Source organism: Ammodytes marinus (genome assembly GCF_949987685.1).
Source record: "Ammodytes marinus genome assembly, chromosome: 8".
In the NCBI taxonomy this organism is placed as follows: Eukaryota; Metazoa; Chordata; class Actinopteri; order Uranoscopiformes; family Ammodytidae; genus Ammodytes; species Ammodytes marinus.
In genome coordinates, this window is record NC_137212.1 from 17,700,432 (window position 1) to 17,726,800 (window position 26,369).

The 26,369-nt window shown below is 41.2% G+C and overlaps 1 protein-coding gene across 1 annotated transcript; it reads right to left on the bottom strand.

Moving 5' to 3' along the window:
• Positions 1–555: 555 nt before the first annotated feature.
• On the bottom strand, positions 556–24,999 carry qsox1 (quiescin Q6 sulfhydryl oxidase 1). Its single transcript, XM_080032983.1, has 13 exons — positions 24,642–24,999; positions 23,636–23,736; positions 21,953–22,001; positions 21,607–21,709; positions 20,638–20,728; positions 20,184–20,329; positions 16,951–17,085; positions 16,730–16,859; positions 11,467–11,589; positions 9,612–9,750; positions 8,267–8,443; positions 2,178–2,339; positions 556–1,590 (listed from the first exon to the last, which is right to left on the bottom strand). The coding sequence occupies exons 1-13, from the start codon at positions 24,931–24,933 to the stop codon at positions 839–841; spliced, it is 2,400 nt and encodes a 799-aa protein (XP_079889109.1). The 5' UTR covers positions 24,934–24,999; the 3' UTR covers positions 556–838.
• Between the last annotated feature and the right edge of the window lie 1,370 nt (positions 25,000–26,369).

Sequence of the window (26,369 nt, forward strand, 5' to 3'; positions counted from 1 at the left end):
AAATTTTGAAAACAAAACAAGTGTCCAACTGCCTGAAGCCTTTCCTAATCACAGTTCAAATTTGATCAATAACCCATAGAAAATTAATTTTTTACACTGTTTTTTTCCCAAGGGAATGTCTAGCCGTTTCCTAAAATACCAGCTGGAGACTCCAAAAGGACAATTTTGGTCCATGGCACATGAAATGTAAAAAATGTGTTTTCTATGGGTTATTGATCAAATTTGAACTGTGATTAGGAAAGGCTTCAGGCAGTTGGACACTTGTTTTGTTTTAAAAATTTAAAAACGGATTGACTTGTTTTCTTCCAACGTCTAGATTTTGGGGCTTTGCAGATATGCAAATTTTCGCATCATTAGTAAGATATTGATGATTTTTCATATTTATTTAAACATTTTGGAAAATACTGTAATACAAAAAGTTTTTGTTTTAATGTCAGTAATCAACTGGCAAAGTCTCATAATGATATCTATAAGTTAAAAAAATTCCCCATTAGCCCATCCCCATTCACCCCCATTCACTTAAACAGTGGTTCTGATTTGCTATGTCGGCCCACTGTAGCTTACCAGCAGCTTGTTGACAAGGTTGTCCACCTAGGTTGTGATCGTGGAAGGTCCTAGATGTCATTTTTGGTGAACAACCTTTTACAACGCTCCATGTCCATAAAATCACTTTGCCCCCTGGGTAGTTGCCTCCTTTGTCTGTAGGTAACAGTTAATTGGACCTGCTAAGATGGCGCTAATCATTGACATATCCCCTTACACTAAACCCCAACCATAGCCTACGTGAACCTAATCGTGAGATCACAAATTTGGGTCAAATTTGGATGCACTTTGGGTTTCAGAGCAGGGCTACTTTAACTCTCCGTAGCCTGAGGCGGTTTTTAAAGAAAAGGTACATGGCCAACAGACACATGGAGGACAGGAAATAGAGGATGACACACAGGCTGATGTCCACTTTGGAGAATCCGATGCTCAGCACAGACATCCAGCGGCCCCTGTGGCTCAACTCGTCCTCCTCAACAAAGTACTGGCCTGTCAGTCCTCGCTTATGCAGACGCTTCTTCTGCTGCTGCTGCTGCTGCCCCACCTCCAGCTCAAAGTCTCCTTCTATAGGCTGCAGGCCCACCATGCCAAAGCCCGCATCCAGCTCCATGCCCAGCCCAAACACAGGCCCCTCCTCCCCCCTCTGCAGACTGCGTCGCTTTAGCTGCCGGCTAGCAGCCCGCAGAGCCTTGGCCTTGTAGTGATCTTTGACAAACGAGTCCAGATCCACTATGTCCTCCTGCGGCTCTCGCATCCTCATCCCCACAATGCTGGGCCTCCGGTGGGCATGCTGCTGCTGGCCTCTCACCATGTCCAATGGAGCTTTGGTCCAGGGGGTTGTCTCAGGTGTCTTACTCTCCTCTTCCTCCTCCTCCTCCTCCTCCTCCTCTTCTTGCACATCGGGCTGTGATGACAGGGGTTGTGTCTCTGAGTCCAAGGCCTCCCTGGCTTTCCTCTCTACATGTTTCTTAGATTCTAGAGCTTGCTGTTGATGTGCATGTTTTTCCTTCTGTTTGGCCAGGATCTGGCTTTCATCTTCCGTGTAGTCTGAAAGGGTGAGTAAGAGAAAGGCAAGTTTATTTATTTATATTATATATTAAGAAAGACAAAACGGTCCTTATTTTCACCCCTGATCGAGTCTCAGAACCTTACTTCAGCTCAGGAATCTCTCTCCATTTGCTATTCATTCATTACAGCACCATTTAAAAAAATGTATACCTTTCATTTGGAGATTTGATATTGTTTAAATCTCAATTTCATCAAATTTGGCAAACCCAAAAGTTCTAGCATGAAATTAACAATTTTTTTTTGACAAAATGCGTATAATACTTTCTAAAAGTTTACAGTACCATAGAAATTAATGTAAGATATACCCCCCCCCCAACCCCAATTGCTTGGACAACACATTGTTTGGAATTATGATTCGAACCACAACTGAATCATTGAGCGTATGTGAAGCAAGTTGCTAAATTAAAAAAATGCTCAAAGGGGAAAGACAAGGGTAGATCTCATTCTAATTGACTGTTTACACAGGCAGGTAAGAAGGAAGAAATACATGTCTGTCTGTAAATGTATATACTGGTACTGAATATATGAGATAGGAGCTCTTCAGAAAATAAAACTATGGCCTGTACCTGTGAGGATACTGTTGGATGAGAAGAAGGACAGGAGGAAAGGTTGAACCTGCTCATTGTTCCATCTGTGATCCCCGTTTTCCTTCACTGTGTGGCAGGCTGGGCACATTTCTGGCGAAGGCCACTGGATCTTTGGGAAGCTGGGGTCTTCACTCAAAGCCCCTGCAGAGATGAGTGCAGAAATATTAGAGTTACCGTATTGTACAGCAGAGTCCTGATCACTTCAGTACTGGGAGAAGATCAAGCACACGGCAATATACAGTAGGGTGGGCGGGGGAGGATGAATTGCGACCATAAAAAAGGGGTAGACTATATTGTTAAAGCAACATAAATAGACCACATAACTATACCTATTAACATATATTATTGGCTCTATAAATCTACTTCTTGCTTAAAAGAAGGTGCAGTACAGCGTCATAGAATGTTATACTCATAGAGGCCTAAATGCACTATGCACTGTGTCTGGTACACTAGTACACTCTTTTTCTTTTGTGTAAAGTGCAATGGCTGCTAATACCATTTTTATGTACATTTCTCAAGGCAGAAATTTCACTTATTACAGTTTATTTAGCACCTCACTAACTTCTAGTAGATGATATACAAGGTCAGAATATGCTGCATGATCCAGATACAAGGATCACACAATGTAAAGCGCCCAGTCAGCTGCTTCATCCATTGTTGTTTCTTTTATTCTCCTTGTTGGTGCATTGACTTGAGGATGTAAGTGCTTTGAGGACTGGATGCAATCTGTGTTGAACCCATTTGATCTTGTCACAGTGCTCGTAAAAACTAAGTGCCTATATGCATATGTGTATGTATGAGTTTAAGTGTGTATATGTAAATCATCGGTCTGTGTTTGTGTGCATGTAATCTAGGGATTGGTGTGTGTGTGTGTGTGTGTGTGTGTGTGTGTGTGTGTGTGTGTGTGTGTGTGTGTGTGTGTGTGTGTGTGTGTGTGTGTCTGTGTGTCTGTGTGAGAGAGAAAGAGAGAGTATATGACAGGGTCTAACAATGATCAATGGGCTTTCGGGATGTCCCAGTGGGAGGGGTGGTGAGATAATAGATGTGGTCAAAGAAGACAGCTTCCCCAACACGTTCTCTCTCTCTCTCTCTCTGTGTGTCACACCACACACACACACTTTCAGGCAGCAGGCCACAGCGCTAGGGAGCACCTGTCATGTCCCTTCACACCCCTTTGAAAGCAAAGTCCAATCTCCAAATTGAACATGAGAGCAACAGAAACCTCAGAGGGGAGCTGCCCTTCTAATGAATTAGAAACTTTCTCCTTTAACATGTTTTCTTTTATGTAGCCACTGCCCACTAAAGCCCCTCACACAAGCAAAACACTGCGTCTATGCAAAAAGACTGGCAGTGGAATGGGCATACACCCACACCCTCGGCACAAATGGTCGCAAGCACAGGGCAGCCTCTAGTAATAAATTGCTTGTTGTCACCAACAGGCCAGTGTGTGTGTGTGTGTGTGTGTGTGTGTGTGTGTGTAAAAGAGGGAAAAAAGCAGAGCAGCAGCAGGTCTGTCACTTTACAGCACTGTCAATTTACATCCTCCACCACCTCCGTCCCCGCTCCCTCCATCTCCTCTCCGCCGCTCAAGATTAATCTCAGTCATATGCATGTGTGTATGTACTCTGCATACAGTACTTTACATAAAGGATACATCAATTTTACTATGTCCTGGATGGGCTGGAGCCTGTGGGTGCGTGTGTGTGTGGGGGCTTTTACACATTTCAGCAGGTGAGAGCGAGCCCACAAACACATGCAGCCAGGCACACATGTACACACACCAACACACATCCCAGATCTCTTTCCTTATTCTAATCAGTTTGCCAAGTGTGCGGCCAGGGTGACTTTAGCCATACCAGCCATATTGAGATTGCCACAATGGCCTGTCACAGAGATGTCATCACCTCCGCGCATACATATTCATCAAGTATAAATATGTATTGTGTATTGCGTCAAACTAGCTTCCTCAGCACTAATTCTGTAAGTGAGGATCCCCTACACCGAATGGCATACTGAGCCATCGTGGCTGGACATTTTTTTATGCTCAACAAAACCTATACCAGGAGTTCTGTCTATTTATAATTGTGTTACAAATCTTACACTTAAGCAGGCTATTGGAATAAATTAAAAAAAGTATACTGACTTATACAGTATGTGTCTGTAGCACAGACTTCCATATGATCTTAAACTGTCAAGTACTGAAAATTGCCATTGAATATTTAGTTTATTCAACATCATGACATCACTTAGTAACATGATAAATACCTAGTCATCAAATTCAAGTCACACAAGTTAAACATCCAAATATAAATATGCCATCCATTTACATGGTCTTTAAAAGTGTGGTGATTACTTTATATTTTTAGGTACTCTACTTGAAGCAGAGAAAGTAGATAGGGTGCACATCCCACCCAGTAGCAGCACACAAAAAAAATTAGAGGTTGCCCACACACTGAAATTTACAAACTCCCCAAAAAATATCTAAATGATGCAACATTTCAACCCAAAAGGTCTTTGTCACAGCTTGGCCCTTTAATGGTATATATCCGAGCTGCTGGAATGGCTGATTGCCAACATGCACCATTCAAGCCAAACACCACACAAACTAACTAGCTCTGAAAGATGTGGTTTGTCTTACAACATAGGGGAGAACGGGGTAAGTAGGCACACTTTTTACTCTAGTGAGAATTGCTTATCACCTAAACATCTTTCAATACATTAAATTGAAGCTTAAGGTGTTGGCTTACACATTGTGACAACCAACCCCATCAAGGGGTCGGTTGTCAAACACTATGGGGTTGTTTGTCACAATGTTATCTTAATGGGAATAATCTTAAAAAGAAGGCAAGAAAGTAGAACTAAATTTGAAAGTTTAATTGCATTGTCAAGTTGACAAATAGGCCTACATAACTTACTGCCTTGGCAGCTGGTCTAGTTTGGGATGCACTGGGTTGTTTTGATTTTGTTGCCCTTTTTTCTTTTGCATGCTAGCTGCCTTTTCCTGCTCTATTCTTTCCTTCTCTGGGGTGTCAGTGAGGATACAGCTTGACAATTTCTTTCGTATTGGGTTCCTTTTCTGGCTGCAGCCTTGAGATAATATGTCACAACCAACCCCCCAAAAAATGTGACGACCAACCCCAACTTGAATTTCTTGCTAGCATCAAGGCCAACAACCATCTGACAACTAATTAGCTTGCTAACCACAATCTAAACTATAGTTTACCCTTCACACTTTGTATGGGTAACAAGTGTTTTGTTATGAACCCATTGTGTAAAAGCCTAGAAGAAAAATACTGAGGAGCTAAATATTTTCGTCTCACCTCAAAGTCAGCAGTCTAACTCCAAGGAAGACTATGTAGGTGACCTCTGAACCCAATTCGGGATATTTACATACCAAAATTTCACAGACAGCGCCTTCTGGTTCCGAGATAACGATTGTGACAACCAACCCGTGTGACAAATTACCCCGTTCTCCCCTACTCAACGTGCCTTGACTAGAAAGTTCATGACTTACGGCATTTGTAATAAGTCACATTTCTTATACGCTTTCGACAACAATGTAAGAGTTTTTTTTTGTTTAAGAAATTGAATGGCATTTGTAGAAAAATACAATAAGGTTTGTATCCTCATAGAGATACCAGCACAATTTTTAAATGGGAAACAAACACAATTATCATAATATTAACTGTATGTAATGACCATGTACAAGAAGCTGGTGTAGTTATAAGAGCTCAGATCAGTTAACAGTATTTGAGCATGGGAAGAACACTTACCCGTTCTAGTATGGGGAATACTGATGTGAGGCCTTCACAACCAAAATAGACAAACTATAAACTCCTTATTGGCCAGCTGTTCTCATAATAAAGTCAGACGAAGTTTTAAAATTTTATATTTCCAAGAATATCACCACAAAAATACAAATTTTAACGCAATGTAATCCACCCCTGTATTAGTACCTCAAAAGGTACTGTTCCTAAACTTATATGGAAACATTTAATGCATTTCATAGTGTGTATATGTCATTTTCTATAATACCTGAAACCTGTGAACAGTGCTGCATGTGAACACACAACCCTTAAGGCAGCCGGGGCCTACTGCACCACTGTTGCTCTGTCTGTAGAAATGTGAATCAGTCTTAGCCTGTTGACAAGCAGCAACAGGATTGAGCTGCCACCGGTCTTAATTCTGCCGCTGCGAGGAGGCTGAGGGCCCTGGGGCCTCTTTGTTGCCAGCTAAATTAATTGTTCGGAAGCTTTACAAATAGCTGCTCTTTCATGCATGGCTGCTCCTGAAAAGAGGGGCGTGGAGGGCTGCTAAAGAGCTCCACTTTAGGCAAAGGGAAGAGGAGGGGTTGAGTGGATGCAGGGATGGAGTGTGCCCTCCTCGGGGACACACAGCCACTCATTGCTACAAACACAGCCAAACCCTCCACTCCTCCCTCGCTCTGCTTCCGATTCACCCGACTTATCCCCTGTGGACCCTGACTCACCATGACTAACTCCCCCTGCCACGCGCCACAACTTGACCCCCGTGCTCTGTGTGTGTGTGTGTGTATGTGTGTGTGTGTGTGTGTGTGTGTGTGTGTGTGTGTGTGTGTGTGTGTGTGTGTGTGTGTGTGTGTGTGTGTGTGTTAGTTAGGGGGAAATAAAGGAGGGGGGAGCTTGTGTGGCTTGTGTCGTGGTGTTTGCCACCTGCTGTCACACAATAGCTTGGGAATTGTATGTGTGTGTGTGTGTGTGTGTGTGTGTATGTGGGCAAAAAGGGTATGTTCCTGGGGGACCCATCCTGCCAGAATGCTGTGCTATTACTTTTCAAGCGGAGGACATGAGTCCCAGGGGATGGAGCGAGTGGAAAGAGAGAAAGACTGCCTCAGTATTGGAAGAAGACGGATGGATGACTGTCGCGGGTTGAATAGTGTTAAAGTGTCTGGGGAGCAGACGCACGCGGGGACGGGTGTCCTTCTGGCCCCTGCTGTTCAGGACACAAGCTGTCCCCGAGTTAGAGGAGGGGGCAGTCAACACAAACAAAAGATAGTGATTTACCAAAGTGGGCTGTTAATGACAGCGCTGTGCCTAATAAAATCATATGAACACAGACAAGGGAGGAGGGATGCTTAGGAGCTGTTTAACACTCTCGAGACTGATGTGAAGAAGTGTCATCTGCTGTCACAGAAGTCAGAAAGGAGAATGAACTTTGTACACTTGTACACACAAGAAACTGAGCAAGGACAGATGTCTGGAATGAGGATTAGAGGAGAAACTTGAAATCCAGGTGCATTCTGATGCTAAAGGAAAGATAGCAAGATTCTCAATTTTGTGTACGACGTAGTAAAAGCTAATAATTGGGTAATTATGATGACCTGGATTGAAATTCCTTCTCATCGTTTCCTCAAATATGTAGAACCTGCAGCAGAGTGATGGGATACAGGTCAATGGGGGAAAAGGTGCAAGTGTAGAATTTGGGGAAGTAAGTCCATTGGGGTTAGGAATAAGAAATGGTTGATAACTGGTGAGGCCATAGTGGGAGGGTGTGGGCGTAGTAGGGTGTTGGAGAGAATAGGAAGGGTGTGAGAAGGATAGAAGATTGAGGGGGGGGGATACCTTGAGGACTAAGACAGGGTGACAGCTGGTGTCTGATCTGAGGATCCGTCCTCCTTCACCCTCTTAGTCCTATTATAAAGACTGACTGACCATGAGAGGGAACTGGGACTGAATCCCCTCTGCAACCACCCCCCCACCCCCCAAAAAAAGAAAAAACTGGGAAGATAATGCCCAAGATCCCAAACTGTACATGGATAGACACGGATAGAGTATGAAAGGATGGGGTGGAAAAAGTGTCAGGGACAGTGATGGCTTAGGACAGGGTGTGTAATATAACTTACAATGAGAATTTGCTAAGTTTATTTTTTTGCCATGTACTGCATCTCCTTTCTAAATACAACTGCTGGATAGTTAGTTTGTTTCACTCAGAAAGACATCCAGATTATTGAAGCAAAAAAATAATAAAAAAGAGAGACTACAGATGTTTCACATTAATTGGCCATCTACAGATGATATGGCGACTCTTACCTGCCAGTCTGTTGTTGACGCGATTGTGTCTGGACCAGAGCCACAGGACCGCTGACGACGTTGTTTTCACTTCCACCATACTCTCACTCGCCATGTTCTCAAAGTGCTCGGCACACGGCCTGCAGCCAAAGAAGCTGTGGACATAGCTCCTCATCGCGCTCAGCACCTCCTGGGGATCTGGAGGGGAATGACATGAGGCCAGTTAGAAATGTGCGATGTGTATTGTGGTGGCATTATCTCTATACATTCAAATGTACCATTAACCTGTGCTGGAAGCTTGCTAATGGCAGTGTGGGTCCAAGGCTTCCTGGATTCCCACGGTTATGTGGGCCAGAAGTCACAGAAAGCTTTTGTATACGGTCTATGGGTTAACCCCATATTGAGATGAATAATCTATGCGAATGGGATAACCCAATCTGGAGATTAAATAGGGAGTTAACCCTCTGTGTGAATGGCAGCCATGCTGTTGTCTCAGGGCCTCAACAGTCCACAAACATATTTTCCTGGAGCTTTTTTCTTTTGTTCTCGGCTTAGCGGCACTTTCAGATGAATCATCATTGGGAGAGATGTGGCGTGTGTGAGTGCTCTTAATGAGAAAAATTATGTTAGACGTGAGTTCAAACTTTTACTTGAGTGTTCACACCTTTACTAATGTACAGTATGCAGCATGTGTATATGACTGAATAGTTTTATGTTATGGTCGTTACTGTACAGTGTGTGTGTGTGTGTTTTTCCACCAACTATGCTGGTGGTCTGTGGGGGACCAGATGGACAGCCATTTTGGCCAGTCCATCTGCAGGTCACATGATGGTCCGTAAACCTCAGGATTAACCTCTCTGTGTGTGTGTGTGTGTGTGTGTGTGTGTGTGTGTGTGTGTGTGTGTGTGTGTGTGTGTGTGTGTGTGTGTGTGTGTGTGTGTGTGTGTGTGTGTGTGTGGGTGTATTTGGAATGAGATTAAAGTCCCAGCCAGGAGTGGAGCCTCCGGTCATCTGCCCGTTTTATTAACCACTAATCTAACATAATCCCTTTTCACACAGTCACAATTAGGCTCAATTTTAGCTGCGATAAAAAGACAAAACATATGGAGAAAAAACCCTCAAAGTAGTCTTGGCTGATCTTGTTCATGATATACATTTGTGTTTCTGCGTATGCATTTGGTATTTTCTGTGTTTGATGCTAAATCAGGTCAGTGTGACAAAAGTAGTCCACCAAACATTCCTAGGCTAATTTGTTTACAAAGCCTCACAAAGCCCTCATCCTCAGTCCACCCTGGTGTCTGTGAACGCTCTCATTTGCCCTTTTCATGCACAGCAATACAAACGGCATGTATGTGGGTGTGTTTACCTGTGCCTCCAGTAGTCTGGGCCTGGACAGTAAGAACGTGGAAGAGAGTCCACATCCCACAAGGGTAACGTCTCAGGTTGGGTTGTGAACTCTGACAGCCCACCCACCGCACGCCTTCCGGCAAAGCAGCGTCTGGCGTCTGTGGGAGAAGAAGAACAAATAGACACAACACAAATGACAGACAAGTAGGATGGAAGGAAACAAAGAAAAACGCTGACAGGATACACCTGGTGGTATTCTGATTTTCTTTCCCCATTGTCAACAAATCCCACAAAAAGATCAAAACAACTAATGAAATGATCGTACTGACAAGTAAAAGCCTGATGAAGATTATACCTCTGTGCTGTAAGGCTCCACACTGTTGCTACGACATGTTCTGTAATTGTGACAAACATGAGGATTGTAGGTTATTTATTGTTCAATTTAACACCCTCCTGCTGCCATAAATAACTCACCAGTACAGATGTTCCTAAACTAAATATTTTTCAACTGTATACATCAATTATTTTCAGTTCAGGTGGTTCGGTTGACTGTGAATAAGTGAAGAGTTATTTTTTTTTTAACCAAATCATGATTTCCATTTTATTTCAAAAATAACTTGTAGAGTACTTCTACTACTAGATCCACAATCTTTCCATGTACCTCCCTGAAATTTTCTTAGAAAAAAAAAAATTGTATATTCATGACCCATATTTTTTTCTGTTATGCATGGGATTTGTTGACAACAAAAGAAATGTAGAACACAAACCTTATCTTTTAAATGGGGCCAAGTTCCAAAGATCCTTGAAAAAATAAAACCTCTTTAGCATCTCCTAACCTGTTCCAACTTAATTAAATGCTGGTCCACGTAGTTTTCTTGATCAATAACAAAGTCAATCTCAGGTTAATGTCTCAGCCCTCCACTAATGAACAGGAGCCATCCAGATATCTAACCAGGAGCCACAGTTGAATCCAATAACATGTTTTCTCTGACATAGTTATTTCTCTCGCCACACTGCATTGCCATCGCTGGCGTGATTGACAGGGTTACTCACATGTCAATAATAAAGATTTGGTGTGTGTGTGTGTGTGTGTGTGTGTGTGTGTGTGTGTGTGTGTATATGCGTGCGTTGGTACAGAGTCCATTTCCTCTGGAGGCGAAGTCTATTCATACCTTCCCATTGATTCATTGATCCATTGATTTGCCTGCTAAAAGCTAATGATATAAGTAAGTGACTCTTTCAATTTGCAAGGGGTGTCTAGTAGAGGCATGCAGGCTTCCTTCCAACAGCACATAGATCCTCAGCTGTTTGTGCTGGCACAGAGACAAGGACAAAGCACATATTGAGATATCTGGATATGTATCAGTTATCTCGTACTGCCTGTTTTATCCAGATACATTTCAAGATAGATCGCGTTTGGACATGTGTTTGACAGAATAGCATGGCTTTGGTGCCTCGGAGGTGGTTTGAACTGATTAAGTTGCTAGACTGACAGGTGACCTTGGTGTCTCAGTGAAACGGTGAAGGTTCTTCCAGACAGACGTCCTCACTTCAGGTGTGGGTTCACTTTGTGATGCCCTGCAGCTGCTTATCTGTCTGGCCTCTCTTTCTCTCCCTCCCTCCCTTTCCCTTTAGACGCGTGCCTACTCAAGCTCACAATACTCTGTTCCGTTTCTCCATTTGCATTCACGTATTTACTCGATGCACATCGTAATGGATGGACCTTCTTTCGAATCCAACAGGAAAACAAGTTAATTAAGAATCATTTCAAATGTTGGCTTAAACAACAACAAAAATTAACCCCAAGGGCATCTCAATATTGATGAATAAAACGTGTTGGATATTTTTTTAAACATGCCTCCTTCTTGACTCACCTGTGCCGAGTTATCCAGCATGTCCCTGAAGGCCTCGTAGGAAATCTGGTCACCAGTGTGGTTCTGTAGCTGAGTGTTCACAGACCCCAACACGTTCTTCACAACAGGACGGCCTGGAAAGTACTGCAGACATTAAAAAAAAAACACAAAGCAGAGGGGAACAGGTGTAAACTTCAAAATCAAAGTGAAGCCTGCTCACTGTCAGTTACTTGAAATTGTGAAATTTAATTTGGATATTTCTATTACCATCAGGTTAATTCACTGAATGATAAAGGACAGTTTATAAAAACAGATATAAAAATTGTATATTTTATTCATTTGTTATTTTTTGTTCTCTTACTATTACATACAGTGTACCAAGCAGAAATCCAGTACCTAGATTATCACTTGCCAATCCATCCTCAAAAGATGTTGTGCACGCAGTTTACAGCTTGCACAGAAGTTGTGGTTGTGTGTTTTTTCCTAACCGGCAAAAAGAAACCCACTAAATGAGACCGAAGCCGAGCGTAAGCCTCTTCCTTCATTAAGATCCATTTCCTAAGCCATTAACAACCACTTAACCCCTGTTTACCTGGTGCTTTCTCCTGCTGTGTTTTCACACTGCCATGGCAACAACCACAACTGGGAGGAAACGTGACACTGTAACTAGCAGAGGTGGGTGAGTGAAGAGAAAGAGGAAATCCAGCTGATGCACGTCTGAGACCAGTGATGACAGAGTAAAGACAGACACAGACAAACGTGTCTTTAAACATACCATACTGACAAAGGAAACAGCTGACGTCCTAAAGGGGTTCACACAGTAACAGAGAGAAGAGTGCTTTAGTACATCTCAGCTAAATGTGTCCCTATTCTTACTGTAAGCCTGATAGTTAATGATAATGGTCCCGTTTCTCCCAAGTAGACAGGGCAAAGGGATCAAGCTTTTTCCAAGACCGAAATAACAGGAAAATACACTTCTTCCATGGTAACATCAGGTCTGTAACTACAGTGACTATAATTCTATTATTTCCTTTAACGATTGATAGAATCTTTTTTTTTAAAGAATTGATTAATTAACTCTTTAGAATTTTAGTTATAATTTCCTGGAGACCAATATGACATTCTTTCTTTCCAGACATACTGAAACCCCCAGATATTCAGTTTACATGACAAATAAAGCATAACATTTTCATATTTGAGAAGCTGGTTCCAGCAAGCAGCGTAATATATTTTCATTTATTTGAAAATATTTTCAATATATTTTCAGCGTAAAATATTTTCCATTTTGTTTTCTGTTGATTGACTAATCGATTAATTGGCTAACTGTGGCAGCACTACTTTATCTTTATTTTTTTTACGAATGTCTTGCTATTTTAATAACAGCAGAAGGAGGTAAAAGCATCAAAACCGATTTCTACAAAGTTGAGCTGAATCAGAGATAATGAAGAAAATAAAAAACAGAAAGCAGAACACCAAGGGCATCATCCCACATGTGGCTCTTTTAAGATTCTCACACACACACACACACACACACACACACACACACACACACACACACACACGGCTCAGCCGTCTATTCATCTAACAGGATCTGTGTGTTACACCATGACCACTTAACCAGAACCTCACTGATTTGCTTAAAACTCCTTGTCCGAAGTAAACAGAGACCTGTCCCATGTCCCTCCCTCTGCACCAGAAAAGTACTCACTACATGAAGCCCATTTCACTTTTCACCAACTTGACTTGAGGTTTAAACTATTGAATGATCGAAGAGGTTTGACGCGTTTAGATTTTACTCAATGGAGGATTCTTTTTAAACTTTACCAGCACACCCTCCCTTACACACACACACACACACACACACACACACACACACACACACACACACACACACGCACACGCACACGATGTTGAGAGCAGACAAAAGGTCTCTGATTTGTTGAAAGTGATATAATTGGTTTAGGTCTTGACGCAAACCGGTCAGAAAAAGCTCATTAAACAGCCATATGAATTTAACCAGAAGGGAAAACGCAGGTGTTACCCACTAATGGGCTTAACTCGGCGTCACCAAAGCAACACTATTCATGAGCTCTCTGGGTCTGGTGATCAACCAAAAACTCAAACCGTTCACAAGCTTCAACCTTTTTTGCTATTTAAGGACTCTGATATAAATCAGTTTCATCTTTTCTCTGCATCATCACCCTTGGTCTTATTCTAAATTGATTTCTCTTGTTCTTAACCTCCATGTCAGACTCCCTGGCCTTGATCCTTGATGGTTCACAATGTCGATCAATATGCCACACCGATATGTTGATGAATCATGTGCCAAAAACAGTGACACTTAAGGAAAGGCAGGTCAGGTCAAAGCCTAATTTACCAGTCAAGAAAAAAAAAAACATCAAATAAGTTAATAAGTTTAAGATGTACTTACAGTACACTCATCCTACTTCTAGCATTGAATTATTACGCCTTTTAGATGATGCCTTTAAAAAAAGCATCACTGTTACATAAGTACTATGACTGACACTTACCACTAGTTTCCAGAAATTTCCAATAATATTTTAAATGTCAAATGATATGCAGTATTTGATAAAAATACAGTATTGGAAATACGTTTTAATTACTGATCATCAATTAGTAGGAATCATATTTTGTACAGTAACAATGTGATAATCTCTAGATATCTCATACTACATGTGTCCCTTTTATCTTGAGAAACAAAAACACACACCTACCTCTAAGACTCCTACCCCCACCCCAGTTGGACCATGACAATCCCCTTCACCCGGGCAATATGTCATCCCTGATCCGATTAGTATCAGCAGCACTTGAGAATCCACAAGCTCCTTGTGGCGAGGGTCCCGAGAGGGAAGCATCTGTTGGCTGCAACAGGGCGGACAAGGCCAGGCGCTTGAGTATGAGACAGGGGTGAGGGCCTTTGGTAATATCTAACTTCAATGGGGAGGGGGAGGGGGGGCAGACACGTAGCAAAGTGACCAATATTGGTGAGTAATATTATGACCGGGTACAAAAAAAGAAAAGGAAAAACAACCCCCATGGCCGCATGTTTCAGTTGAGAAGCACAAAGAGACGCAATGATAAAATGATTTTAGGTAGAACAGAAAAAGTGTAATAATAATAATTCTTGGATAGAACAGGGATTTACATCAAATGAAAACAATCAGAGAACACAATCACACGCAGCCTTTCATGTCCTCAAAATGTACACATCAAAAATGTGTTGATTGACAGAATTGCAACTACTTTGATATTTAAGTCATTTAACTGTCAAAAGTGATTTTTTTGTCTTTTATTTCCTCATTGTCAACTGAATTTTGGGGTTTAAGATTAAATATTGACTCCAGGATATTGTGACTTTTATTTTATTATTTACTTTTTTGTGTTTTCAAGGGAATGGATGGTCAAATAGAAATGAGTTGCGGCCTTAAAAACATACACAGCGGTTAGCCCAATGCAATATCCTCTATGCAAACACACACACACACCCCTTGCACAAATAATTTTGTTTGATAAAAATGTTAAAGTGCGTCACGAATGAGGAGATGTGTCACCAGCATGAAGCGATGACACTCAGACATTGTGATCGGGACATTTTGAGTCACTTTCTTTCTCATCTAATCACATGACTTACACAGGGAGTTCAGGTGTCAGTTTATTACATACTACGTCAGTAATCAGGGCAACACAGTGCTTAAACAGTGAGGTCATTTCTTTATAAATCAATAGTGTAGAATATGGATGAAAAACAAACAAGAGGGAAAGTTAAGGATTCTTCTGACCTAAAAATAAGTTAAACTTTCTGATATTTTGTATATGAGATGCATCGCTCTATTTCTTAATGTATTTGCTTGTCTCACATTAACTGTCCCTAACAAGCTGACTGACTGAATGGCCTGTAGAAAGAGGGCCCGGTCAAACGACAATGAAGACTGTCACAAGTCAGCTGCAACAATGAAAGCCTCCTCCAGATACACAAGGCCCTGTTGAGCGGCTAGTCCATTCTGGTAAGGGGACAGGCTAAAAATACCACTGGGACCTGCTGCTATTGACTAAACAAACTGGATCTAATGGGAGGCCACAGTGCTCACACTCTCACACACACTCACGCACACACGTGTGCGCGCTTGCTACAACGCCTCCCTAGAGAATGAGATATAATCAGAGAGATTGGTGGCGGACGAGGGCAGTGAGACAGCTTGGTGCGCAACCAATAGGGACAGGGCTAGCAGGTCAGGCCTCATCATCACAACATGTTTGCCTGGCTGGCACACTTTATCAAGAAGGGAGAAACAGAGGAAACAAGAGGGCGTGTGATCAGTAGAGAAAAAAAAGCTGCTTAATCCAAGGAGACCCTGGCCTTTTTTTTTAAATACATTTGGATAGGAAAACTCACCACCAGTATTTAAAATGTTGCCAGTGTGAAACCAAATAAAGAATACCGCGTGAGGAGAAAAAGGAGGCATATTGGTTGGGGGTATTTCCCAGGAAGGTTTTGATTGTTATCAGGCTGTGTCTGTTAAGCCTTTTGGCAGCGGTTGGTTGGCAGCCACGCTTCAATCCCCCTGGGAGCCAACATCAAGAGGGTCAATAATACCCAAGAGAGTGCTCCTGCTCTAGTCAATGGCATCCACTCCTGCTTTCATTAAATGAGTTTAAGTGTTCAAGTGTGTGTGGTGAAAAACAAAAGTGCATTTGACAAAACAATTAACTAGCTTAATTTGCTTAACAATCTAATGGCTTCTATAGGAATAACATGTTATGAAGAGGGAACCTGAATGTTTAAAAACAACAGCTCAAATCAGTGTGGTGGACAATCATTCTGCTGTCTCACTCTCCATCTAGTGGTGACCTGCTGCAACTACACATTTCTGTTGCCCTGGATGTTTTTGGTTTGCTGAACAATTCCCTACATGGACACAAATCATAAATATATAAAAATAATTCTGATAAAAGAAAGTGAAGAGTAAAACAGGTTAAAAAAACAAACAATTATTTAATCAAATGCAGTATGGTTGCAAGAAATATTTTTTAATGCAGATATTTTACTATGATTTCCTATTATTGGTTTTGATATTTAATCCTCACCTGTTGACGCCGTTTTGATATAAAAACAAAACAAATGAAAATCGTATTATTGTCAATGAAAAAACTGCAATGAGCCCGAAACAATGTGTATCATTTGGATTACACTGCTTGTGTGTGTGTGTGTGTATAAGTGTACGTGGACGTGTGTGTGTATACTGTATGTGTGTATGCTGTGTACCTTTGCCAGGACGGAGATGTACTTCTTGAGAGAAACCAGAGCCTCTCCTTTGATGACAGTCTGAGCAGCAACCTCCACACGCAGAGAGTAGTGCAGCGTCGACTCCAGGTCCGCCATGTAAACCCGGGACCTGGGTGTACAATCACAAAGACATCATGTCAGCAGATTCATTGAATGAGCAGATAAAGACTTGTGTCTTGTGAGGCGTGTATTGTTCCTACTTGTTGAAGGGTCTCCAGGGCTCCTGTGTGCCATTGGTTTGGCCGTTTGTAAAGACTGGTGCAGGCTTCCCTGACCGCACCACCCGCGGCAGCCTCTGGAGGGAGTATGAGTAGAAAGTACGAGCCTCAATGTTGCTGAGGGAGAGAAGACAGGTGAGAATGACCCTTTAGGTTACTCAACATAAACTACTGTATATGCGATATGTTTTTTTGTGATAGAATTCAACTTGAACCTCATCCAACACCTTTAGGGATGAACCGATAACCAAATGCAAGTCAGACCTTATCACCCAACATCAATAACAACACTAATGGGCTTGCAAGCAAAATCTTGTAAAAAGCCGCAATAGAAGTCTGAAGACCGTCATATCAGCAGAGTATGCTGTAGTCTATGGATTTAGAACTACTATGTGTGGGTGAAATGTTTGGCAGTTCACACACTTTTGGCCATATAACGTATAAATGTAACCCAGTTTCTAATCCTGCATGAACCGAAAACAAATGCACTGTTTGTTTTCATTATTTATTTATTTCAAACCTTTGTTTCAGCAGTCTAACGCCATAAAAAAAATTGTTTTATGACCCGTATGTTTTTGCGGCCATATATTTTACACACTTACGGGAACACATTTGAAATACTGAGCAGATGGTGCCAGAGTAGCGTGGAAGTGAGTGAGAGATCGCTGATCATTATGCCATGTGATAACCCTGCTAGTGGCTCCAGTAGCCATTAATGTGCTCTCTCCCTCCACCCATCATCCTCCTCCTCTCATTTGCTCTCTCTCTCCCTCCACCCATCGTCCTCCTTTCATTTGCTTTCTCCCCTTGTCAGGGACAGAGAAAAAAAATAGAAAAAAGGAAAAGGAAAGAGCGAGTGAGAGAGAGAGAGAGAAAGAGAGAGAGAGAATCGTAAAACTTGAACAGAATGGAAATAAGGAGGATGAATACTATGGGCCCACGCACAGGACTCAATTACACCTGTGTGTCTGGTGGGAGTGTACAGATGTGGAGGGAGAGCCATTCATCCAGCCATCCCCAGGGCCGACAGGCCAGGCAGGCATCAGGGTGGGCTGGGAGGGAATGCATTCACCTGGGACCAACACACATTACATGCATGACGGATGTGAGACGCCCCCACATGCTCTCACTCACACACAAACAAGACTCCCTCCCTCCCTCCCTCCCTCTCTCTCTCTCTCTCACACACACACACACACACACACACACACACACACTCCGCTCTCCCAGGATCAATCAGACATTCAGTGATGATGGGAGGCCATCTGTTGCCGTGTGCGGCTGGGGCTTGTTTGGCAGGTGAAGCCAGAAAAGCAATGGCATTGTTTTCATGCAAGAAATTAAAAAACCTCCCCTCTGTACAGTGATGGAGATGAGGGGGGTTGGAAGGGGAGAGATGGAGGGTGAATAAATAAATCAGCCATAAATCATTTCCTTTTTGCATTTGTCAACTAAAAAGAGTCCTCTTTGCATGCCAAGTTATTGAAACGGCCGAACAAAGAGGCAGAAACAGCAGATGAATTTGCAGGGTGAGGAATGATCAGCGTCTCTTTATGATAGTGAATAATGGGAGCGATTTTGATGCTCTGATCCCATTACAAGGCCAGATGTTAAAAGGTATTCTCATGAATAGGGTTCAGATAATGAGCACACACGAATCAAGGTTTAAGGGGAAAGCGCAAAGTTGCAGCATGTGGAACAATAGCAGGCAAAGGGGAAATAAACTTGTGTGTGTATTTTACACAAAGCTCAATGTAAAATAGTGTTAAATAGTGTGAGGTGTTGTTGAGATGTTTATAAATATAGGTCATGTTCACGTCACACCTTCCAATCATATCTACCCACTGACTTAAAAAATGTTTAGTCATTTTTGACCATCTCTATTCTAAATGTTCCTAATAATGATAGAGAAATATACAGTTTTAACATCAGGTGTTGTCCTTTCTTTAGGTTAATGACAATCAAAATGTGGACAAATGCAGCCGGTTGCACTTTTGAGAAACTGCAGACAATAAACAATTGTATGTTGACCGGAGCATTCAAAACACAAGCAGAACATTGTTTTTCCCACTTTGTACCAATCTATTGTCCTGTACATCACAGATCACAATCTTCAAGTGTGACGCTGAATACATTGTTACATCCTGTAGGGAGGTGGAGCTTGGTACTGTTTAGTCATGGTTACTATGGTTTGGCTCTACCACAATCGGACCTCCTTTATTTGCATGTTTACATAGCAGGTTTTTAAAGGCTGTTCTTAACCAGCTGGCGTTGAAAGGAAGAGGAACATAAAACCTTTCAGACGTCATTCTTCTGTACAGAACAGGGGGAAACATTGAGTTCTGTCGTGGTATTTGCAATTATTTTGAACATGCAAAATTTTTAACACTTTTGCTCCGATGTCTTTGAATTGCTGTGTTTAAAAGCAGAAAAATAAAGTTAAGTTAAAAGCCCTGCACACCCACACAGGCCTTTTCACTTATTCTGGTTCATTAATCCTTTGCCAGTTTAGAAGGTGGAAAAAGATACACATAGAAATTAATGAATAACTGACTGTGCTATAACAACACTAATACCAGGGCCAAACAGATGTCAATCAAGCACAGTCTGTACACACCCACACAGTCCTCAGACAAGTTCAAATGAGGCAAACAAGTGTAAACACTGTAAAGCCCTGGGTGTATGAGCCTTAAAAAAAGGAACCATCCCAAAGACATTATCTGTATTAAACTTGAAAGGTACACCAGCAAATGGGGATTTGTTTAGATTTGCAGAGCCTGCAGTTAGTTATACAAAACATACTTAAATGTAATTCTTAATATTTAATCATTTTTATAATCTTAAATCAAAACCAAATTATTTTGTGGCCTGTATGCCTACCCCCCACAGTCTGTGGCGTTAGAGAAACGAACGCGATACTAACTATCCAGTTCTTCTTTAAATAAACAACTCTTACTTGTATCAATTGCTGGCATAATTGATACCTGAAATGTAAACATGCCACATCCTGTGTGTTTGTAAAAGCTTATTAGGAACTGCTGTAACAAATCCAGTTCAATTGCAAAGATTATATTCTAAACGATACATAATGTCCATTTGATAATAATGTGATATTTTTGCACATATTGTTGCCAGTTGCCAAACACTGTAAGGATGATAAAACAGTAGTCATAAATGGCACAGTGTTGTGTTTTGGAGACTTATCAGAAACTCACACTTTGAGTCTGGTGAAGTTTCCTCTGGGATGGTAGAGGTAGCAGGAGGGAAACTCAGTCACTCCCAGTTTGGTAACCAGTCCTTCCTCAGTGCTCACGACTCTCCGCACTGCAATGTTCTCAAACTGCAACAGATCCAGGGTTACCTAAAGAAAAAACACAGCACAGCACATCCACAGTTAAAGAAAATACTTTGGACCCATTTTATTTCAACATATAAAACTTAGTAAATGTCATGTATGCCTTTTATCCCTTTTTATTTCCAAATGAAGATAGAGGATAAAGGATTTTTCTTAAGAACAAAACATTACATGTAGTCTTAAATGTTGGTTTGTAGTGGAAAAGAAACTCAATTCAGTATTTATTTTTTAAATGGGGACGTCTCTTCTGTTGCCAACATTAGAACCAGTAATATTTTGCAGAAAAGAGAAAAACTACTCAGACGGATGGTTACCTCTCGGCCTATGTAGGATCTTGAGTCCTCAAAGATCAGAGCCAGGTGTTCAACGTTGTTGGCCTCAAAGAAGCTGTCGATCTCTGCTTGGCTATAGAGAGAAAAGAGCAGACCAAACACATATGACCCAGATATGAGTAACGCTAAGCTTTGAAGAAAACCTAAATGTCAACATTAAATCTTGAAGAGATCGGCTATTGATCTGGTAGAGATCAAAAGGAAGTGAACAATTAAAAGACAAAAAAGGGACTTTCCAAAATAAAGCCCAGAAGGCTTGTATCGTTTGGATAGGCTTTTTACTGATGTTTTAATTCCTTTTCGATCGCCTTAATCCCGATATAAGACTATTTTCAACATCTGACACTATACTGTACTCCAGTGAGACATCTTGTTTTAAGTATGTTATTTCCACTTGGAAATGTTCTTCTGGTTGAGGGAAGAATTATTAATTATGAAGCAAGAAAGCATGATGATTCAAATCCACTTACAAAAAAGTAAAAAGGAGACAAGGCAGAAAGCCTCATGACTATGAAAGAGGAAGCTGTTCTTTCTCTTTAAAGCTAAAAAAGGAAGTAAACATGACATCCCACTTATCATTTCCTGCACAGTTCTTTGCAATAAACGGTATGCAGTTCATGTGTCTGAATACATTGGCAGGGTGGCCTAGTAGTGATGACCCAATGGAGACTATTTTTAAGTGGAAACATGTTTGTCCGTAAGGCTCTGACAAACATAAATATACAATAAATTCACAACTTTTTACTCTTTCCTACCACTCAACTATAAAAAGTTAGGTACTCAAAATAAACCAAAGGCCCATGTCAGCAGTAGATTAACAGTGTGAGTGATGGACAGATATACATATCTTTACCACTTTTATTTGCCATTCAATAAAAATAACTCAAAAGAATACAACAGCTAAATTCGTACGTTAAAACATTGTGCACAAGAGTGTATCTGTGCGTTTACCTGGTGGGCTCCAGTGGGGGGCATGCAGGGGGCCAGGGCTCTTTGTGGGTTTCTAATTGGTCAATGATCTTGTGACGGAGGCCTCTGATATCACGAGGGAAAGCTGGAAGCCAAAGACAAAATCACAACTGATGACCTGAGCAAGTACATAAACAACTCCCAGGGTGTCTAAAAGGTGCACACACTGACCTAAGCCAAAAATCTTAATAACGCACAAAAGGCTTGATAATCAATCTGATGATGAACTACAACAGCTGCTATTCTTACTGTGACACGATTGCTCATTGAAAACAATTTAAGGTGAAGGCTTCTTTTATGTTTAGTGGTATGCGTGTAGAAGTAGTACCTGTAAAAGCCTGTCCCATAGACCCAGCCTTCGAATAAGCGTGGAAGAACTGTGAAGCAAGAGAGACAGAGAGCAAAAGAGAGCGAGAGGTGAGATCAGATGAGATGGGCCTCGCACAACCATGAGAGAAGCAAGGGCGATGTTGTGTAATGCTTGGTGGGAGGGGGCAGCGTTCCCCTCTGCCTGCCTTGACCCCTAAATCCTTCCTGGTTGAAACGAGTCGCAGATGTTAAAGCTCCATTGTGTGTTCAAACAGAAGGAGCTCTTTGTTTCATCGGCTTTTACCGGATGACAGAAAGGAGAGACAGTTTTCTGAGAGAGTCTTAAACGCACACTGCTGCAATGCTAATTATTAGATAGGGTACAAATACAAATGCAGATGTTGGTAGTTTGGGCGTTTCTACTGATCATGCAGGAGTTAAACTCGACTGGGGAATGGACTATTTGATCAGCAGTTTTTAAACCAAACCTGTCACGTTATCTGCCATCTGGAGTGGCAAAAAACGATGCAGAAGTAGAGCTGCACGCTGATAACAGAAAATGACACTAGGCTGCTACTTTTTCCAAGGAGAAATGTCCCTTCTTGTTCAAATCATAACCTTTGTATACAATTGATAAAGTTGAAGAAATACAGAAAAAGGGTCAACTGCTGAATAAATGTTTTTTTTTTAATAGTGTCAATCAGAAATATGAAAATAATATAAAAATAGCCTATACATCACATAACAAAAAGGACAAATAGAGCCAGGTTTGGGATGACTCTGGTTAATCAAATACCTTTTCTATACTATTCCTAGAGAAGTGCTTTTACCCACGCAAGGATACACACATTCTGCACTACATGCTAGAGAAAAACACCAGTACAGTACCAGTTCTGAGCTCTGGAGCATGTTCAAGCAAAACTGTGAACATTCCTGATTTTACAGTCAGTTCAGAAAGATTACTGGAGCAGCATGGAACTGGAGGAACCAGAAATGGGATGTATCTTTATAAAGTCTGGTGTGCTTTCAGTGTTCTTCCTGGGAAAAAGGATAAATAAAGTTTATGTTTTCCTTCACCAGCAACAGGCTGCTTCTGTCTTTTTTAATAAAGGAGATGACAGTAACTCGTCAAATTAGGGGCTGTAAGTGCCACTACCAATTATATTCCTCATCAATTAGTAGGCAGGTTATTCAAGTTGACAAGATAGCAATTTCATATAGGACCGTCCCAAAAACCAAAAGGGATTCAGTTCAGTGTCATAGGAGACTATACAAAGACCAGCATTTGGCATTCTGGAATATGTTAACTTTCAATGATTTTTTCCTCAACAAAATATTAATTTATTTAATGAATGTAAATGTAATTACTCAACTCATTATTTTTAGCTTTACAGAAAACCTCAATACACCAAAACGCTCCATCTGTTCTTTGTTAAGCCTAATTCAGCTGTGTCTTCCGCAGACTACATGGACTATAATTAGGAGAATTTATAATAATAATTTAATGTAAGGTACAATAGGCTCAACATTGGTGGCCATACTTTCTTTGCAACATCAAGGCAAAACTTATTTATGTTTTGTTCCCGTCAGCTGTACTGAATAAACAAGTAGTTTCGCCTACAGCGGCCGTCGCAAAGGAAGGAGGAACACAGTGTGCAGTGGGCCTGCATGTAATGTAAACAGGTTCTATACTCTAGAATACCTTTATGGTGGGATACCCTGTGACGCTGAAGCTGCTGCAGACCTTCCTGTTTGCCTCTGCAGCACAGTCTACAGCTGCCAGGTCCACCGCTGGCTTCCACTCTGAAGAATAGACACATTAAACACAGGGGGAGAGAGAGCCATGGTAAATATTTAGTGTACTGTCTAGTGTCTGACACTGGACAGGGGGGTGGCTGTGTTGTCCTCCTGTCCATGTGTGTGCCAAGTATGCTTCTCAGCAAGTCAATAGAGACGAGAGTCTGTGAAAAACAAATGACTATTTATGCGTGAAAGAAGGCAACAACCTCATGACGTGTTTGTCCCCAATATGTCCATGCACACTAAATAACTGAACTGTCATTTTAGATGTCATACACATGTTTATTGCAGCTGAGAGAGAGTTGCCAATCTTAAATGATCTGGGTGAGCCATGGTCTGACTCCAAAGTGAAGTATTTGATAGCATGCCAGGAGATCATCTGCCACTGTTGTTGTTGTTTGTGTGTGAGAGTGAAGCACAGGACTGAAATACCCCATGACAGTGGCAGGCCTCCTGCCAACATTGGAAACTTTAGCTCAGAGTATCATCCTAATTGTATTCTACTCTCAGAGCTGTGCTACATTTGCTTTGGCTCATGAGCTACGGACACACAAACTCAGTTGGAGGATGTGATGGAGAGAGCACAGTGCTGTGAGGGACAAACATTTTCTTAATTAGATCACATGCTCTAATTAACCGATAGAAACAGCAGCTTGGTGCTCTCAAATTCCACGTGGATGATTACAAAACAAAGAGATGTAAACTTGGCAATAAAGCTGACCACAAATGAATTAGGCTATTATTAGCATGTGAATCAAAAATGCTCTGAATTTAAGATACGTTAGGCTAGAAACAATGCAGAGAAGGATTCATTATTGAGTGATTATAAGCTGGACTAAACACCTACAATTGTTATTATGAACAGCTGCAGCTACGTGACATGCAGCAGGTCCCCAGTCCCCACCAACCTTTAATGTCTCTGGACAAACTTTTATAGAGCGGAGAGAAGGCGATGCAGTGTCCGCACCACGAAGCATAGAACTCCACAACTATAGCAGCGGTAGAGTTGACCAAAACAGACTCCACATTTTCCGGAGTTAACAGGACGATTTGGTCCGAAACGGAGTACAGTCCAGCCTCCGTGGCCGAGGGACAAAGTAGACAAAAGAATAACCAATATGCACATGTCGCTATCTTCCTGGGGTATATTTGTATTTCCCCGGTAAACCGAGACGTGGCACGGCCATAGCGCCGCGCCATCTTCCCCTTCCGAGCTGCTGCCGCCGTTAACCGTGAGTCCAAACGGAGTTACAACCACCGAGTCTAAAAAAATTATCTCAACTTTTTCCTCCCTGCACCTTTCTCTCTTTTCATGGCCTGCTTCACGGGTCCTCCCCCTCCAGCTCCGGGTTCCGTACACAAACAAAGTACACAAACACACCCTCCCGCACTCAATTTTCTTCAACTTTTAATATATATTTCAATTTTAATTTTATTTTTTAACATGGCATGGGCATTTAAAGTGACGCGCGAGGACAATAACTGCAGATAGATGTTTGCCCCTACGCGTTTTCATACTGGAAATAGCCTATAATATTAATAACATTTAGTTTTAAGCTTTATCCAGTTATGTAACCTTTTAAAATAGCAGTAATTGATCTTGACAGTGAGATAAATGAATTATTATTGTATAATCATTAAACTTACCCAGTTGTCAGGGAATTAGCTCTAAGATGACTGTGGGAGGCTGAGCAAACTTCATGATCATAGGGAAATCTCATGAGAAATCTTAAGTGGGCCTTGAGAAATGTATTCATTTAATATTAATAATAGAATAATAATGTACTTAATTCAAAATAATAATAATAAAAATAAAAGCTTTAAGCTCCCTCTTTACCTAGAAACCCAATAAAATCCCAACCATTAGCCTATTTATTTGTACCTTTTTAAATTACAGATAGGATAGCCTATTCTTTTACAGTGAAGACTATTGTGAATTTTGTCCTAAAACAAAAAGAAGCTTTTTTGTTAGGATACTGAACTGATATTTCTGGCAAAATACAGTGCAGTCTTTAATGACAACGTGAAAAAACTGGTTCCAGCATGGGCTTAGCAAGGATTTTAGAAATACAAAAATAAAAATCCTAAATTTTAGAGCTGAAGAGTTCTAATTTCCTAAACACAGTCGTATTTAAGAAGAAAAGAAAGTTTTGACTTTATTATTATCATCAAATGTAGAAACATGTGAAATGGGTCGCTTTTCACAAACTGATAAAAAACTCCCACTTTTCCCAGAAATGTGACAGTGGAGATGAGAGCAGTGGCCTCGATGGTTGCTACACCCCTGCAGTCAATCTTAAAGGCCTACTTCACCGGTTTGAATATGAAGGTGTATTGAATTCTGAGATCCTATGTAGTATAAATGTGCAAAAAAAATTAAAATCGGTTCATCCTAGCCTGAGAAAAGGCAGAAAGAGTGTTTTTTTAACCCTATATTTCTCTTTCTCGTGACATCACAGAAAGAGAAATATAGGGTTAAAAAAAAACTTACTTTGTAAATATTACTGTGATGTCTTTTACTGTGACATCACAGTAATATTTACAAAGTAAGTTTTTTTTTAACCCTATATTTCTCTTTCTGTGATGTCACGAGAAAGAGAAATATAGGGTTAAAAAAAACACTCTTTCTGCCTTTT

Bases quoted from the DNA above. Each gene is read 5' to 3' on its own strand.
- qsox1 (XM_080032983.1), bottom strand. From the start codon at position 24,933: ATGGCGCGGCGCTATGGCCGTGCCACGTCTCGGTTTACCGGGGAAATA. The intron at 11,590-16,729 runs GTACACAGCATA...TAATGTCTGCAG, and splicing joins ACATCTCCGTCCTGGCAAAG to TACTTTCCAGGCCGTCCTGT. The intron at 9,751-11,466 runs GTGAGTCAAGAA...CTTCTCCCACAG, and splicing joins TGCTGGATAACTCGGCACAG to ACGCCAGACGCTGCTTTGCC.